The sequence below is a fragment of the Centruroides vittatus genome, unplaced genomic scaffold (genome assembly GCF_030686945.1).
Source record: "Centruroides vittatus isolate TY-2023 unplaced genomic scaffold, ASM3068694v2 contig_920, whole genome shotgun sequence".
In the NCBI taxonomy this organism is placed as follows: Eukaryota; Metazoa; Arthropoda; class Arachnida; order Scorpiones; family Buthidae; genus Centruroides; species Centruroides vittatus.
In genome coordinates this window covers 160,561-180,210 of record NW_027122607.1, presented here as the reverse complement: position 1 = coordinate 180,210, position 19,650 = coordinate 160,561, and the positions used below count along the sequence as shown (strand labels likewise).

Here is a 19,650-nt window from a genome sequence, read left to right as displayed (position 1 = left end):
TACACACACACATATATATATATATATAAATTACAATATTTTAGTAATGAGTGAAATAATAATGTTGTATCTTAAAAAACAAAACAAAGGCACAGTTACTAAAAATATTTATCAGTGTATACAGAATTACAAAGTATTTGCATTTGAGATATATTTTACAATACAAAATGTTTTATGTTTACATACAGAGAAGATACATAACTACATATTTAAAGTTTTTGTCATAAGATGTTTTCAATTTGAAACATTTTAAGATAAAAGTTTCAAAATACATTTTTTAAAAATCTGTTTTTGAAAATTGAAGAAATGATAAACGTAATTTATTGAGCTTCAACAATATCTTTTAAGAAATAGATATTATTTTGATAATACAGGTATACCTCGTCTTACGTCGGTAATTGGTTCCAGGAAAGGCAACGTAAGTCGAAAAACGACGTAAGTCGAATTTACTTGTGTAGTTACGACGTAAGTCGTAGTTTCGACTTACGTCGTAACTAAACGCCAATAATGAGCACTTAAAGACCGCTAAATAAGACGACAACACAGGAACACAGATGTTTTCGTGTTTCGTTCTCTAGGATTTATGATGATTATATTAACATTTACTGTAAATATACATATTTTAATATGATTTTATGTGCTTTTAATGCTTTTCTAGTGATATTACGACTTCAATATTTGTGGCGGATGGATTTAAAGTCGAATAAACTGATTTAAACTTGATTTTTATTTTTCCATATACTTTTTTGACAAACGACGTATAATCGGGAACGACGTAACTCGAGGTATACCTGTATATAGTCATGAAAAGTTTTGATAAAATTCACAATAAAAAATAAATAGTGAAATTATAAAATATACTGTAAGTAGTAATATGCAAGGCTGTCAAGAGGGAAAGCTTGGGATTTTTCTCTGGACCTGGAGAAATTAATGCTATTTTTACTAAAAAAAAATCTTTAAAATTACTTTTTATTAATAAAAAAAACAACATTCTGTGTATTTCATTTATTCAAAAAACACTGGTGTGAGACCGCGGATTTTAGCGGGAAAATCTGTGTAAATGAAAGAAAACTTTCATTTTTTTTTTCTCACAAATTAGTGTAAGCAATCCCCAAGAGAAACAATTCCTTGCAGAGAAATGGAGCAGAGGTCTCCTGTAACTATCAACAGTAGGTGGGAAAGTTGACACTTGGCTGTCAAGAATTTGCAAGTCATCATCAACAATCGACAGCTTCCCACACTAACTCTATAAAAGCTCGTGCAACCAGAACTTTGCACGCTTGCATGGGAAGTTATTATTGTACTTGTGTCTGTCTCCATGCCCAGGAACGAAGTCTCGTCGGAGAGGACCTACGAGTAACTCTTCCACATCGTCAGCGACCGCCATACAATTTGAGATATCGTCCAATCTCACCCCAAGAGGTATTTTGTTAGGACCTTTGTAAACTCTCTCCCCCGCAACGGCAATAAGCTTAGCTCATAGCTCATGGCTACCTGTTTGGTTAGAACTAACGCATAGCCGTCTTAGTTAGAATCTGTAAACTTGCATATAGTTGCATTCAAGCGTATGTTAACCGCATTTAATCTCAGTCTATCGTAGAATAGTTTGTAATCGCCTTATATGTTATTCTAGGTATTCAATAAATGTTTTATTTGTTAACCTGTCTCCTGTCAATCCAAGATGCCTGTCGACTTACCGACGCACCTCCCCACTCACTTTTTTTCTTGCCCTCCTAGCCATCCGAAACGACAACGAGATTGGGTTTTGCCAACCCGTGCAGTGTAAGTGGTCAGCGAGGAAAACCCCTGATCCTCTGCTTATCTCACACTGGCAAAAGGGGCTGCTCTACCCCTGGACTCCATACATGCTCTCAACAGCCCTGGTAATAAGAATGTGATGTAAACAATAACTTTTTAATAATATGCTCAATAATATCTACAGTATCCAATTTACTACAGTTTTATCTTAAAATACTTTGGTTAAGTTTTCAACATCATTGTTATAATACAGTCATTCCAAAATGTTTGCATTATGCTTGTATTTAAATTAATATATAAATTAATTTAAAAATATTTTTATAAATATTTTGAACAAAACTATGTTTATTACTATCTTTATATTATATGATTGGTTATACTTAATGGTTATACTTAAAAAAATACTTATTTGATTAAGAAAGTTAAAAGAATAAAACATTAATTTATTTTCTAGATTTCTTTTGAACTTAACCCTACCAAGTAAATCAATATTGGATTTAAATCCAGCTCATCTTGATGTTGTAGAAACAAATCCTTTCAAGCATTTAATTCATCTTTCTTTAAAAGTTCTGCCTGCTTCAGATAATGATATAAAAAAATATCTTGGAACATGTCTAAAGACATTAAAGGTTTGTATAAATTAAATGTAAATTAATATATTGTGTGTGCGTGCTTGTGTACTTTATTTTCTCTGAATTCAGGCTCTTCCTGAATATTAGTGAACAATGAACTTTTTAATAGAAATACAGTAAAACCTTAATTTAACAGACTTCACAATTGATGAATAAAATTTTATGACCGTATGTCATATGTGAAAATTAACATCCTGTTAATTTTAAAGTTCTTTTTATACATAAATAAAATAACAGTTTTTTTTTTCTTTCAAATCCAAGAGTCACTGCTCATAAAGTATATTTTTCCAAAAGTGTTTGTTTATTTCAATTTAGATTGTATACTTATTTATTACACTCTCAGAACTACAGTGAGCATTACTACACACAATAATAAGCAATGATACATATAGAAAACTTTCTTGTGAAATTAAACTTTTCATACATAGTTAATTTTAATTACTCAAACATATCTACATAAGTAAAAACAGATAAACTAACTACATTGTTTTGCAATTTCTACATGATTCAGAGAGTTACAATCATGTATGACTGGAATTTTTTGCCCTCATTTTGGTTTGAAGGTAGTTTGATTCTATTTTTGGATAGTTTGGTTCCTTAGCAAGTTTTGTTGGCACTTGGTTATCTTGATCCCTGACATTTTTTTGTGAACTTTAACTGATACAAACCCATACATATCCAAAATATCCACAAACCTCAGACTTAATCCAACATGAATCAAATATCACCTTTTGAATGTTGTCAGCTACCCTGAAGCCTTTCTCAATAACATTAGAATGGAATGTCTGAGGTTTGTGGATCTTATATTTTGTATTCCTTTTGTCCAGTTCTGACTGTGAAGAATTTTTACTGAATTATGACTATGTTGGCTAAGATTTATCATACATTCATATATTTCATTCTAATGTTCTGGGAAAGCATTCAATTTGGGGTAGGCTGAAAATGTTCAAAAAGTGATTTTTGGTTCCTGCTGGACTTAGTCTGAGGTTATCATATATTTTGTATTCCTTTTGTTCAGTTCTGACTCTGAAGAATTCTTATCATACATCATCTTTTCTGGTGCACAGATAGATCCTTCAGAGACTTACTGATTCAACCCCCTCTGGGTCATAGTCTACCTCTTTTGTAGACTTTGTAGATCTTGGCCAATCTAGCTTTGATTTAATGACACATCTAAGTTAGGTAGACAACTTACCTTCTCACAAGAAGACATTTGATATTGATTTTTTTAATCATGCCCTTTCTTTGCAGAATTATCTCACAGTAAAGCTGTAGATCACAATCTCACATAAATAAAAAGTAGCAGTTAATAATCTAATCAAAATTAATACAAATTATCTCAAAAGATGAATTTTTTAGAAAGAATTTATTTAAATTTTCAAAAGTTAATGTATTTTTGAGCTGCAATTTGAAAAAATTGCAGACTTAAATTTCCACTGTTGTTTGTCCATCCTTTCTTAATTTTGAGAACAGACTTAGATAGGTGAAAGATGATACCAGATACAGAAACCTTAGGGACAGGAGGCCCCAATTCACTACAGTAGAGTCCTGCTAATTCAAACTAATTGGGACCGAGCCCTATTCAGATTAGCCAAATAATTTAAATAATGCAGAAGCAAGCAGTAAAACAGGTCCGGTTTATATAGATCCAACACCATCAATGACTTTTGTTTAAGTTTTTGTGTGTAAGTACAGTATAGATCTGCTGTTTTAATAGGCTATGTCAAACACTGATTTATTAATTTTGTATAGTATTAATACAGTACTACAATAAAATACAATTTTTTTTTGTTGTAGAATCCAAAATCTTTTTGTACCATTAATACCATTTAAATTCAACTGGAAAATACGAAAAATGTATATTTTGCGAGCTAAAAAATTTCCTCTCCACCAACTGAAACATGTTCGGATTAGGCAGACATTTGGATTAGCAGTGTTTGAACTGATGCAAACCAGAAGTTGTTATATCAATTGAAAAATTTCTTCTAAAAGGTGTTAGATAGATGACCAGCACGACTGTGTTGTTAAAGGAAAAGTATGATGTATGGGGGCAAGACATTACAGTACTAATCTCAGATAGAGAGCATATATTTTAAATTAAATAAGTTAAAAAAATATTATTAAAAATGGCAGTTTGGCATTGTAACAATGTCACAATAAATAATTGCTTGTTACAAATAAAACTTAAGGCAAAATAATATATCAGATATATATATATCTGGTATATTATTTTGTCTTAAGATTTTGTATATGTATACAAAATAATATAGCTAAATACATGATAATTGGTAAATTATTTATATTCAGAAATTTGTTTTTGAGTAATTTTGAATACCAATAATCTTCTAATAAAATTAGAGAAGAGAAAAAGATCATTCACTTATGTATATTATCTTATCTAGCATTAAATATACTAAGCTACTGATTGATATGCTATTATTTATGAAATAAATTTATTTAAATAGATATTTACTTGTGTAAATATTATTATAAATATTTTACTGTATGTACTATATGTTATAATAAATATTTACTTGTGTGTATATATTATTTAATTAGCCTATTATAATATATTATTAATAAATTTTATTTAAATTGATTATATGTTTGTCATTTTTTCAACAAGGAGGCGAAAGAAAAGTTAGAAATAAGATTGCAGACTGTAGAAGCAGACTTACAGCAGAGACTTTTACATGCTCAAGAATTGCTAACTATAAGAAATAATGAATATGAAAGAATAAAAACAGAATTTAAAGTTGATCTAACTTCTAGAGAAAATAAACATAGTGAAGAATTGTCTTTAGAAAGAGAAAAATTTAAAAAAGTAAGTGTTTTTTAAATTATGTTTATTAGAAACAAGAATCCTAGAATTCTTTAATGAATCTTAAAATTTAGGTCATAGAAAACTTCTAAACATAAATGTATACTTTTGCTCCAAGAGCACAACAAATTAAGATATATTGGATATAATTCAGGCATCTTCTGATTACTAATTTAATTCCATATAACCTGTAGGACTTAGATCCTTATTCTTCCAGTTTTGTTCTGAAATTTTGTCTTTTCTATTCTACTCTCTCTCTTTTATAAAGAGAATTTGAAAAAATATATAAACTGAAAAAAAAATATAATTTTCTTTACTGGGATGACGAATTAATGACTGATGTACCAACATCAGTTAATTTATTATCAGGTTAGTATTTATCTTATTGCATCAATCTTAGAGAATACTGAAAATTAGTTTAAATGACTGATGTTTTCCTGCATTTATTGGTCAGAATTTTTAGTCTTGAAGAATGTTAATCCCAGACTGATCATTTTTAAGAAAGAGCAACACCACACACAAATATTAGTATGCATCAGTAGCAGTAACAGAAATTGGTTGTTATAAGCTGCTGTAGCAAGTAGCAATTTGGACTGTGTATAGTTAACTGTGCAATGCTGCATACATTTTATCTTCCAGGCAAAGTGCTGGAAGGAAAAGAGTTGTGGTAATGATGACGACAAAGCCAAGTTTCACCAAAGTACTTTGTGCATTCAAATCTATGAATGCACTTTTGCATTCTCACTGTATCACTGAAATAGACAAAGCAAATATTATGAATATTGAAAGTTTATTGTTCAGTTTGAAAAGGAAAAGTGCGACTAAACAAATGAAGATTAATGACGTTTTAAGAAGTGATAACAATAGAAAAAATATCGTTGGTGTGGTGTTCTGATTTAGCAAATACATTCAGGTAAATGTGACAACTTTTTTACATTTTACTTGGATCTTTGCATTATCATTTTCCATATCCACAGTTTTTTGTCAGGTCTCCCTATAAAAATAATGATTTGAGGTTTCACTGTATTTGATTTTTGAAAAATATTAATGATGATAATTATAGATGAAATTACAAGTACGGATTTTAATTTAAAATATATTAAATCCTCAGTATTGCTATTTTCAGAAAAATTTAAGTGAAATTAAAGAACTTGGGTTAAGTATTTAGAGTACTGTTTTAGACTGTATTTTTATTGTATTAAATAACTATGCTTCAGTTTATTAATTGATAACATAAATATGATGTAAATATTTCATATATATTTGATGAAACTCAAATTGAAAATGTATTTAACAAAGAGAAATTTGAATTTTGTTTGTTTGATCACATTCTACAGGTAAAATTAATTTAATCTTTATTTAACATAAAATTTAATGGAATGCATAATATTTACAATATTAAAAGGAGATTACTCCTCTAATAAAATAATAAAAATATATATACCAAATATTTAAGAATAAATAAATCAGTTCAGAATGAAATTCTGCTAATACTATATTATGTTTTGTTTGTTTTACTTTTGATTTATTTTTTGTTAAGGATTGTGCAAAGTGAAGCTGAAAACATTTCAAAATAAATCAGTTTTGGCTTTCTTAAGGACAGCAAAGCAGTTTTTACTTTTCATTTCATCATATAGTTAATTAATATACTGAAGCTTTTCAATAGACACTGACAGATGCAAAAACACCTTCCTTACTTACTCCAGCAATGTTTATTACGAAAGTGTTTTTTGCATGTGTCAGTGTCCATTGATTCATCATTTCTTTTAAATATAAATCTCTGTATCTTTTTAAAATTATTATAATAAAATATATTATTTCTTGTGAAATACTCTTACTTTATAGAATAAATATCACTTTAATAATTAACATCTTTGAATTTTAGATTCATCATGAAGCAGAAAATAAATGGGAAAGTGAAAGAAAAGAATTAGAACAAAGTCATCAACTCAAAATTCATCAACTTGAAGGCCGGATTGTTTGCTTAGATTCACTAAACAGAGTATTAATTTTATTATTTTAAATAACATGATAAAATTAATTTATTATTATTAATATTGAGAATGCTTTTTATGTATCCTAAAATATTTAAAAGTGTAAGGTGTAATTTTTATTTATGAAATTTATGGTAAAAATATATACATGTGAGGGTCGTTCAGAAAGTAACACCATTTGCCTGTCGATGGCATCAAGAGCAACAGGTATTATCAAGCATGTAAGATCAGTTATCTTCAGTTATACATGCTGTACGCAAAGTAACTTACATATTGATCGTGCAATATACAGTTGATAAGCATCATTAGAATAGCAGCAAAAATTAACAGTCCTGTGGCATATGAAGCATGTGCTGTTATTTGTTTTCTGACTGCCAAAAATATTCATCCAAAAGACATTTTATCTTTGCATTACAGCAGTGTATAGTGGCAATGTAATGTATGAATTATCAGTAAGACATTGAATGCACAAGTTTAATGCAGGGAGAGAAAATGTGACAGATGAACACTGTGCTGACTGACCATCTCTTGTTATGGAAGAACTTAAGGCATGTGTCAAGGATTGCATTAAATGTAACCAGTGTATCAAACTTGATGAATTCCATGAACAGTTTCTAGAAGTTTCTCAAGTATTGCTCCATGAAATCATCATGAAGCATCTTGTTTACAGGGAGATTTGCACAGGATGGGTACTGTGAATGCTCACCAATGAACACAGATGGAATCATATTGGTGCAACATTAACATTTTTGAGCTATTACGCAGAAGCAGGTGATGCATTTCTGAACCTCATTGTTACAGGAGATAAAATGTGGTTCAGCTATTTTGCTCCTGAGAACAAATGCCTGTCACTAGAATGGCACTATCCATGATCTCCAATAAAACAATACAAGTTTAAGCAAGTGCATTCAGCAAAGAAGATTGTGGCTACAGTGTTCTGGAACTACAGTTGTCTTTTGCATGTTGAGTTCATGTACCAAGACAGAACAATTAATACAGATGCATATTGTGGAATGTTGCATGGATTGCATAAGACCATTCAAAACAAGCAGCGTGTCATGTTGTCTAAGGGTGTTATGCTCCTCCATGACAATGTGTGTGTGGCTCAGCAGGCCATACACCTGTTTCAATGCTTCAAATGGGATGTTCTGCACATGACTATCACCTGTTTGGGAAATTGAAGGAGTTTGTGGGAGAAAAGCCAGTGGTGATGAGTTGAAAGATGAAGTCGTGCAATGGTTAAGGGTCTTGGTGGCAGAGGTCTAAGATGATTGCATTCAAAAACTGGACACAAGATATGACAAGTGCTTAAACAACAGTAATAATTATGTTGAAAAATGAGTAAATCAATATGTAGTATTATGGCACATAAAAAATTTGAATAAGCAGACAGTTTAGTGTTGTCAGTAAACAAAAGGTCCAACTCCAACTCCAACTCCAGCAAATTTGCATTGTGTGACTTTGATTGCGACTCCAATCTTTCTTTTCTTTAAAATGTCACACTACGATTCCTTTTATAAGAAAGATAACACTGGGTTCCCGAATATTTTTATGTAAAATTTCTCTATAAAATGTCATACTAAAATTGATGGCAAGAATCAAAAATGGATAGGCCTATAATGTATTTACCCTGGAAACACACTACATCTTAATAACCAAAAAAATTCCACTTTTATTAGTTAATTATGAAAAATTGATTTAAATTTAATTATTTTCAAGAAAAAATTAAATACAATAAAACACAAAAAATAACAGTTTGATGAATAACATAATAAATTGATCCTTAAAATGGTTTCTCCTGCTTCAGCTACAATGGGAAAAGTTAATTTCCTACTGATGCAATAGTTGACTAAACTGAAGTATACATTAGAATTTTAAAATATTGAATTTAAAAGAAATTCAATTGTCTTGAATTGATGGGTGCAATCGTGCCCCAAGAATCAATGAATAATAAGGCAAAATAATCCTATTAATTACATTTTTCAGTATTTTTTCTTCCTCTTTTAGTTTATTGCAGTTAGATTCTGATCTCGATTTTACTTTTTACATTGTTTTTCTATCGACTGTTTTAAGATCAAATTATGTTATTGAAGCTATAAGTCATAAATAAATCAAAACCAATGGAATAGTAGTGAAAAAATTAATTAGTCAAATTAGTCAAAAAGATAATCGACATCCAAAGTAAAACATCCGAGATGTAAAAAATTATGGCACTCAAAATGAAAGTCAAACTTTTTCTTGGGAGTTTCTCTTTGGTAAAGATAAGCTTGGTGGTTTGAAGTGATACTATAAGTGTTTACTTTCTAGGTGCAATCCTACCAGAGAGCAAGAGAAATGAATGTTGTTATTTTTTTTGCAAAAAAACACTTTTTGAGAATGAATTAATAAAAAGTAAGTCAAGTCATGAATCCTAAATCACATGCTTTGTAAAAACGTGTAAACTGTAAAGAAAGATCTGTACAATAGTTTATTAGACTTAATGAGCATTACAGATATTACTATACTTTTATATATGATTATTTTAAACATACAAAATTTGCATAATAATAAATCTGAATACAGTAGGATCATATTTTATATGAGAATGATATATGTGGATTTGTTTTTGGCAAATGGTAAGGTTAATCCACTCCTAGTGTCATGGAATCTGACTCAATCAGCAAATTGCTTCTCTGGCTTCTGACATTTCAGACATGGAGAAATCCTGAATGCTATTCATAATGATGATTATCTTGTTTGCATCTATTTTTCTCAAGCAGTATACTTGATACAGTATGTACCAAGGTCAACTTAATCACTCTTCCAGCAATGGAAAAGGCATATGACAAATGTTTTTGACTATCTTGACTAGTCTGCTTCAGGTCCACTATTAAATTCTAAACTTTATGAATGGAATGTGTTACATGTAAAGTTTAAAATTTTATGGTGGACCTGAAACAGACTAGTCAATGAAAATGTTTGTCGTATACCTCCTCTATTGCTGAAAGAGTGATCAGGTTGCCCCTGATAGGTATTGAGTAAAGTTCCAGCTTTAAGAATTTGTATTTTGATACAGTATAATAAAATTTTGCTATGCATATTCAGAAACATTAAACTAAAATGTTATTCATTACAGTAAAACGATAAGTAAAATCTTTTTAACATATGTTAATATTTTTCTGTTAAATGAAAATGGTTGTATAAGTTTGTAGACAATCATCTGAGACTATTGAAATAGAGCACAGATTTACACAGAATTTTGTTTTACACGGTATCTATTGACTTAAAACATACTTAAAACCCATACTCATAACCCATACTTAAAACAAGATAACACTAAATATTTTAAAAGGACGTAAATTATAATCATCAAAAAGTTTCATGCCCTTAGTGATTAATTTAACAATAATGGATAAATCAAGAAAAATTATTACTTAAGATAGTATACTTGAAGACAATAATTTAAAAACTATGAGGATTGTTCAGAAAGTAATACCTGTTTGCCCATAATCACAAAACAATTCTATTGTTTTGTGATTATGGGCATCTACTTATAATGTTGTGGAGTGGGAGTCGCCGGAGTTGGTAAAATTCTTTCAACTGCAGCAACTCCAACCTCGAAGTTTACTATTGGTAAAAAGTGAAGTAAGAAAAATGCTTCTTAATTAATTAGTATCTAAAGAAATTTGAAAACAAACACTTCAATAAATTTAGATATCAAAATGATTGTAATCTATGAAAGCCATTTCATAAGCAAATGTTATGCATACCTCACGTGACATGCTCTATACTTTCAGAAAGTGGCTTTTATTAATTTAAGGCCCACCAGTGGCCAAATGAATAAAATTACTGAACACTTGTAGTTAGTCATGGGATTGCACCTGGAAAGTAAACACTTATAGTATCACTTCAAAGAACCAAGCTTATCTTTACCAAAGAGAAACTCCCAAGAAAAAGTTTGACTTTCATTTTGAGTGCCATAATTTTTTACATCTCGGATGTTTTACTTTGGATGTCGATTGTCTTTTTGACTAATTTGACTAATTAATTTTTTCACTACTACTCCATTGGTTTTGATTTATTTATGACTATTATAGCTTCAATAACATAATTTGATCTTAAAACAGTCGATAGAAAAACAATGTAAAAAGTAAAATCGAGATCAGAATCTAACTGCAATAAACTAAAAGAGGAAGAAAAAATACTGAAAAATGTAATTAATAGGATTATTTTGGCTTATTATTCATTGGTTCTTGGGGCACAATTGCACCCATCAATTGAAGACAATTGAATTTCTTTTAAATTTAATACTTTAAAATTCTAATGTCAACTTCAATTAGTCTGTTTTTTCACATTAATGTTTTCTTATAAACTTTCATATTTAGTTTCAATGCCAGTGTGGGTGGCATTTTTATTATTTTATGGCTATAACAAAAACATTTAAATTTAAATATAAGAAATTCATGTTTTTGAAATGAATTTGCAGACACTGTCACTTTCTATGTTGAATGACTTGTTCTGGAAACATGTGTTGTTCAAGTTTTTTATTATTATTATTATCAAACAACAAAAATTAGTGAGTACTTTTGAATTAAATATTAATTCTGTTGCAATAATAATGCCTGAAAAGTAATCATTAACAATTTCAATACACTGAACAAAATAAAAATAAAATAAAATAAAGCAAGTGGATACAATCATTAAACACTGGCTTTGTGGGTTGATGCCTGGTCAACAGGCTGGCTGCATGAACTTTTATTGTTTTCTTCATATATCTAACATGTAAATAGGGAGGTAAAGTTCTTCTTCTGGAAGGCAGTCCTTTGGCAGATCACCCAGGTGCTCTGCCAAAACTAGTGTACTTAATACTTATTACCAGTACTAAATTTAGATTTATTCTCTTAATTAGCAGCAATAACTGTATTGAATGTAGGCTTGAGAGTCTTGATTATAATTTTTCTATTATGGTAGCAACTTGTAGAAATTGTACCCTTACAAAGATCAATTTGTAAACATTGTATATTACAATAAAAAAAATATTTTACGTTTAATTAGAATTTTTGTTTCATAATAAACAATACTAATTAAATACTGAAAACAAGTACTTTTATAATATTTTATGATAACATTTATTTATGGTAAGAGAAAAATATATTAGTATTGATATTAATATATTTTTGATATTAAAATTGATTTCTTTTTGTTTCAAGCCCTTATATGTGTATAAATGCATATGTATAATAGTTTATCTTAGAATCTTTTCATACGTTTATATAGATATGCTTTTAGTATTGTAAAATTTGCAATTCTTAAAGAAAGAAGAATAATGGTTGTCCAGAAAAAACTTACACAAGTTTGTGTAATTTAGTTTTTATCTTGGAAAAACTCTATGAACTAAATAGTCATTTTAAAAGTGATGAAAAACTGTAATTTTTTGTAGTTCTCCAAGTACCTATTATCAAATGCTACTGATTTGACTTCGGGTGTTCACTGCAAGTTTACGCACGTGACTTCGATTCACATTTTTCTGACAGTACTTTATGTGATTTGTCGGTTGATTTGTGATTTTGCTTTCTACTTTCTTTCATAAACAGCTGCTTTGAAAATTGCCCAAAAATTCTCAAAAGGCTTATTTTCTGGCACATTTCCTTTTCAATGAAAATATTTTCTTATAGCAGGTAATCCAGTACGGTTTGGCATAGTGGAAACTTGCTCGATCTAGCAAGAAGATATATTCTACTTGATAATATTTCTTTCAAATGTAAGGAATAAGGCAGGGGTGGCAAACATATGGAATGTATGCACAAAGTGGCATGTTGGGAGAATCAACTGCAGGTAACATGTTATATGATTACAATTTATTTCTCATCTTTTTTAATGATCCTTTTGGTTTATCATGTGACCATCCTTTTTCAATTAGCTTCTTTACATTTATCCCAGTTAAAGCATGTTTGTTTCATTTCTTTAAATATCATTATTTGAAGTCCAAAACTTCTGCATGCATAAATATTTTTAAAGATAATTACGCTCACTATATGGCATGCGGATTCAAAAAGGTTTGCCATCCCTAGAATAAGGAATCAGCATATACATTCATTTAAATATCCCTGGGCTTCAACAGCAAAACTTAATTTTCTGATTAGAGTTTTACTCAATCCTTTTGGTCTTGTTGCAATCCAAGCCAAAACTTTGCTTTCAAATTTATTTTTTCATGGAAAACTTTACATCTTCAGGTATAGAGGCGATATCACTGGTACAAAATCCACATTATCATTGATTGTAGAGATAGTGGAGTAAGATTTGTTGTCTAAAATGAAGAACTTTTCAGAGAACTTTTGCAACAACCCTCCACACTTTGTCCTTGCCAGTGATCTTCGCAAGTCTGTTCTGTCTGGAATTACCTGCTACTTCTGATGTTTAATATGTGCTTTTGTTTTCAAAGCTTCATGGAGCTAATTATATGAAATTTTCAGTTTTGGGGCTACAGATTGAATTGAAACCTTGTTACTGTTTTCAACGGTCCTCGTCAATTCTTCTAAGTTGCCTTTCATTAGAATTTTTGCTTTTTTACCAAATCCTTTTTTCTCTATGGTAGTTATCCGCTCTGAAAATACTGGTGAATGTAATATATAGTCTGTATTGAAATTGTAAAATGGTTTATGGTAAACTTTTTCTCAATTTTTTTATCTAATATGTAAAAGTTGTATATTGTTAGGTATAAATCTCTTTTGTTGCCAAAAAGCAGAAAAGATTATAGAATATTATATAGCATTTCACATACTTTCAAATTACTGTAGCATAATTAAAAATTATTGGCTATTAATTAGAGCCTGAGATATTTTGTACAATGTTTTTTCTAGATACTGGTTATATAGATAACTGTCATCATTGAATTAAATTGTCAATTTAGTCAGCCTTTTCTGATTGAAAACATATTTTTTTCTTTCTTCACTATTAAAAAAATAAATCACTATATATTTGTGTTAAAGTAGTTTGCATTTTAATAAATGATGATAATTTGATTCTTATTGAATTTAAAACTTATTATTTTTTTACCATTTATAAAAATGATAAAAAAATTATTATTTTAAGAAAGTCGATTACAGCTGACCCTTGATAATCCAATGCTTTTGTAATCCGACATGCTCGGTAGTCCGACGCACCTCCCGTCGAGGTCATCGTAGTTCTTGTCCCGTTACCTGTCTGCTTGCACAGAAGGATGTCGCGACATGAATCTCCCCACCCAATTCTTACACGATGACACACATTTCTTGTGTTTTCCGTGAGCAGTTCTGTACGTACTGTATTATTTATGCCTATACATACTGTATGTACATTTATTGGCTTCCATATTTCTTTTAATAAACATGTTTTAGTTAACCGAAATGGGTGTTTCATTTCCATATTCACCTAGGCATCATTTTACTCATAAAATGTAGGAATATTGTAGACTACTGCTAGCAAAACAATACCAAATATGTAATCACTTTCGGTAATCTGGACAGTTTTGGTAATCCGACACCCCTTTGGTCCCATACCTGTCGGATTATAAAGGGTCAGCTGTACTTAGTTTAAATATTGTCTATTGTCTTACTTATGCTACTTACTGAATAGTTTGTTGAAAATTAATATCTTTAGGGAAGTATTTTCATTCAAAATGTTGAAGCAAATCATTTGTGAGATTTGGGGGGTGGAGAAGGGAACTCTAAATACCTCTTATCAGAGACGGGATGGCTAAGCCCATTCACGGGGTATGGTGTGAATTAAGCGCGAGTGGGAGGGTCGGCGAGGTCGTCGATAAGGTGTTGGCGATACACCAGTAATCAACCATTTAAACAGACAGAATAAGTTCAATATAAAAACAAAAATGAGATTACACTGGAAGGATAAACACAAGCTGTAGTCAGTTGACAAAAAACCGAGACCAAAATAGAACAATGGGGAATTAATTCCCTATCGCAGCTAAACTATCTTAAAGTCTACTTTGCTCAAGAGAGAGAGTTTATATAAAGTCAATAAACATGATATCTTGATAGGTGTCTCCAGACAGTGAAGGGTGGCGATCGTCGTCAAGGCGGCGGACAGGAACAAGGTCCAGTAGGGGTTGGTGGGGTTTGGTGCTCGCCCCGATGACTGGGTGCGAGTCCCTTTTATACATTTTTAACGTGGGAGAATTATCATGTCATTTTGATTTAATAGTTCAGTGTTTGAGCTGTGTCCTGGTCCGGCTGAAACGGGACATCACGAACTGGATGGTTTGGTCAGATTGTTGATACTTTCCTTTGGCGTTACGGCTCTCCTTACCTCATAATTTTTTTCAATTTGATAGGTCTCCATTATCAATAATTGTATGATTGGACTGTGGTTTCAAATAAGTTCCAACATTCTACAGATTGTTGATGGGAATGGTTAGGTGAAGAGTGTCACGGGCAGTCGAGGAGAGAGAGGGGAAAAAGGAAGGGAATTTTCTTCTCCATTTACTTCTCTCCGTTTGACCTTTCTTGTAATTGACAAATTGATAATTAATTAACATGATCTGGCTTTCCCTAATTAACTAAAAGCAGATCAGGAGGAAAGTGGAAATAAAAAAAGGGTCGAAATTTCACACTTTCATGTTTTTTATCTTTCGTCTAATGAATAGAAACTTTAGAAATTTTAAATGACTTTTTTGCTAGTAATATCAAATCTATAGAAGATCATCTGCAATTTTTGAAGTTTTAAAAAGGAAATATTTCAATGCTCTTGTTGATGAATTCAATACTAAAATACACACAAATAACATTAATGTTTATTATTTATTAAATTAAGATCAGAACTTTTTAAATAATAATTTTTTCTGATTGTAATTTTTAAGGAATTACAAGAAAAGCAATATAAACTAGATGCCTCAAATCGTGAATTACGAAACAGAGTCGCTGCTCTTCAAGAAGAAATTCATCAGACACATCAGAAACTACAAAATATAACCAAAGAAAATGCAAACCTCGATGCTGACTGCCAGGAGCAATCTCGAATGATCAGTCATCTTAAAAGCAAATTATCATTATCCGAACAAGAATTTAAAAATTTAGAAGATAATACTAAAAGATTACAAGATCAATTAACTAACGTGAATGAACAAAAGGTAATTTTTAAGTTATATTATTAAAAAAGTTTTTAATTTTATAGTTATTATATTCATAATATATAGAAAAAGTTAGAAGAAAACTGTGATAAGAAACAACTACAAATAAACAAGCAGTCAGCTTCAATTAAATCATTGTCTGACGATTTGATGAAAGGAAATGAAATTATTCGTAAATTGCAAGCTGAAATGCACAGTAACCATGCAAAAGTAATAGATATTTTCTTTTATATCATTCTATTTTTTTTATTTTTGTTTTATTTAAACGATACTTTATATTTTTATTTTGCATTATCTAGCTCAAAATAAAAGATAAAATAACTATAAAACAAGAAGAAGTATTAACTGAAAAGGAAGAAGAACTCAAAAAGTTGAAAGAAGAATTAGAAAACATTAAAGATAATCTGAAAGAAAAAGAATTACAGGTTTTTAATTTTTATTATTAATATTATTATTATTATACATTATGGTTTTCATACTTTGATTTTTACACAAGCAGAATTCAAAATTGACATCAAATGTAGATGAAATAAAACAGAAGTTAGAAGATGCTCAGAAGCAAAATAAAACAAGTGAAAATAGTAAGTTAGATTTTTTTATTTTAAAAAAAACCTTTAAGTTTTTATAAACTTTGCATTTTCTGAAAGTAATCAATCTTTAATGAAATAAGAAAGTCTTTATATAATATACAGTAGAGAGTCGTTAATCCGAACCCCGGTAATCCGAATTGCCGGTTATCCGAACGATTTTCAGTTGGACTGTGTCGTGCCGAATCGAACGTTTTTGATACTAGATTTACTTCTAAAGTATAATTTTCATGTTTTTATATTCTTCAATATATTTATTTTGTTTGTACAAAATAAAAAAATAATTTTTTACGATACAATAGCCTCGATTATTATTATAAAAATTTTCGTTAGGCTTAAAATCAACGAAAATTCAACACAAAATGACACGCAATGGAGAAAAATTCAACACGAAGCGACACGCAACGGAGAAAAATTTGAACATCAGACAGGTTAATATATTTTTTTCATACATAATCGGTTATCCGAACAAATCACTAATCTGAACAACCCCAGTCCCTAATTAATTTGGATTAATGACTCTCTACTGTAATTACATATAAAAATAAACCCAAAAGCCAGGGCTGTGGAGTTATGTAAAAGTCTACCGACTCTGACTTTGCTTTACCATCCAACTCTGACTTTGACCAGAGACAGACTTGTTAACAAAATAGGCCCGGGATTCTGATATCATCACATGACCTTAGAATAGAAGCTTCAATAAATAGAGTTTTAATAAAGATAGAACATAGAAACTTTTTTATTCCAAAGCCAAAAGACTCCTCTATGTAATGACATAGTCAGTCAATATATAAATTTGTGTTCAATAATTTTTACTTTCCCAGCTGTTATATACAGTATAACAGAGGGAAAGTGTAATGATTGGTCAAAAATGATCCTCACATTTTTACATTTTTGGACTCAGGACACCTTGAAATGCCAAGACATGCAAAAGATTTGTGGGTTTTTCCTATATGTATGAATGTTAGACTGTTTTTGTTCACCTTGTTTGAAGCCTAATAACTTCTGTGGTTTCTGAATTGGACTTGGATGGTTTAACACGGGAGTATTAAGCTTCAAAGTGGTTGAACTAAATAGTGCCACCACACACATTCTAACATCCGTGCATACAGAAAAAACTCCGAATGTTTTTGCACTTCTCTATGCTTCAAGGCTTTCCAGGTCCAAAAGAGTAAAAATCTGGGGAAGTCATTTTTTGACTGATCGTCATTCTTTTCCTTTGTTGTAGGCCTATGCTGTATGTGTATAACAGCCAGAAAAATAATAATGACGAAAATTCTAATTACTTTTCTAAAACTACAAAATAAAACGATTTTAAAAAATTAATTAAACATTAAAATTTGACACATCTACTTAATATATAAATTCATGTTTATTGACTTGTTTGATGATGACAATGGTATCTGGTAAGTATGTACAAATAAAAACAGTAAATACATTTGTACACAAACAAATTAGTTTAATAAAAATGTACATAATATACAAGTATATTAGGTAGTATATAAGTATGCACATACATTAAAGTCAAAAATAAGAAATATAACATTTAGACTGGTAAAGAGAAAGGTTGCTTATTTTGCCATATTGATTAATTTATTAATTTCCATCTCTGTTATAAACTGAATTACTTCTTAAAATAGAATCGCTTCTATTAAGTCAGCATTCATGGAAGCTTTTAAATCAGATTTAATAATTTTAAAAGTGGAAAATAAATACTCTACTGAAACTTGGGTTGGTGGCAATGCTGTGACAGTCAATGCTATGTCTTGGATAATGTCTGGATAGTGCAGCAGATTGCCATTTTAATATCCAAATTTGAAGAATGGTCAATGTGATTTACTTTTTCCAGTGCATAGTAAAATTCATCTTTAAATTTTATAAGATTTCCTTTTCTGTCCGTGCTCATATTAGAACTCGAGTTTAATTTTGTGGGTAGAGACGAGTTTTATAAAAAAAATTGTGAATGATAATAATGAGTAAAATATTAATTAAGTCCAACCAGACTGGAGATATGGCACGTCCTCTTCTATATCTCCACCCTGTTGACCTTTAATTAAGAATGAAAATTTAATGGCATTAATGTCCCTTTATACACAAGCTACTGGCTACCATGCCAAATTTTGCTTCTTTAACTTTATAGCCATTCTTTGATATTATTTAATATCTCAGAACAGAGAATAAAGAAATTAAATTAGATGCCAACACACACACATACATACAAATTTTTTTCATTCATTTGACATTTTTTGGGTTCAGGAAGTCTCCAAACATGTAGATTTGCAAAAAACTTGGAGGGTCAAATTTGACACAATTCCAATATTTTTCCATTTTACATACATAACAAGTTGGGAAAGTAAAAAGGAGTTGGAGTCGGCAGATTTTTGACGACTGACTGAAATGCCAAAACTTCACAACTTCAACTCTGATTCCACAGCCCTGCCAAAAACTAATCAAACGATATGTCCAGATTTTTATCAGGATACAATATAGCTAATTAATAAGATATCAAGCAATTTGGACTAGGGGTAGGTAGTTAAGCTGCCATATTGTGTTAAATTTAATAATTAGAAATAAATAAATATAATTTAGAATATTCTGGAAGAAAAAATTAACCTAGAGCAGGACACAAACCCACTTATATAGTATCACATCCTGCTTACTGCACAGATACATTACTAGCTATGCTGCCTTAATCTTTGTCTGATCTTCACTTCCAGACCAATTAATTTAGATATAACTATACATATTACTCATG

The 19,650-nt window shown here is 30.1% G+C and overlaps 1 protein-coding gene and 1 long non-coding RNA gene across 2 annotated transcripts in view; one reads left to right on the top strand and one right to left on the bottom strand.

The window, feature by feature from the left end:
- The window catches only part of LOC136984470 (uncharacterized), a 103,891-nt gene extending 89,145 nt beyond the window's left edge, over nt 1-14,746 (bottom strand). The window contains exons 1-2 of the long non-coding RNA XR_010882192.1: nt 14,611-14,746; nt 14,384-14,485 (exon numbers count right to left, since the gene is read on the bottom strand). This is a non-coding gene — a long non-coding RNA (uncharacterized lncRNA). The remainder of the gene's footprint in view (nt 1-14,383; nt 14,486-14,610) is intronic.
- The window catches only part of LOC136984464 (spindle assembly abnormal protein 6 homolog), a 34,978-nt gene that overhangs the window by 7,512 nt on the left and 7,816 nt on the right, over nt 1-19,650 (top strand). The window contains exons 5-11 of the mRNA XM_067281454.1: nt 2,213-2,387; nt 5,017-5,214; nt 7,097-7,213; nt 16,039-16,308; nt 16,375-16,518; nt 16,608-16,733; nt 16,808-16,889. Coding sequence (XP_067137555.1) covers nt 2,213-2,387; nt 5,017-5,214; nt 7,097-7,213; nt 16,039-16,308; nt 16,375-16,518; nt 16,608-16,733; nt 16,808-16,889 — 1,112 coding nt within the window. The remainder of the gene's footprint in view (nt 1-2,212; nt 2,388-5,016; nt 5,215-7,096; nt 7,214-16,038; nt 16,309-16,374; nt 16,519-16,607; nt 16,734-16,807; nt 16,890-19,650) is intronic.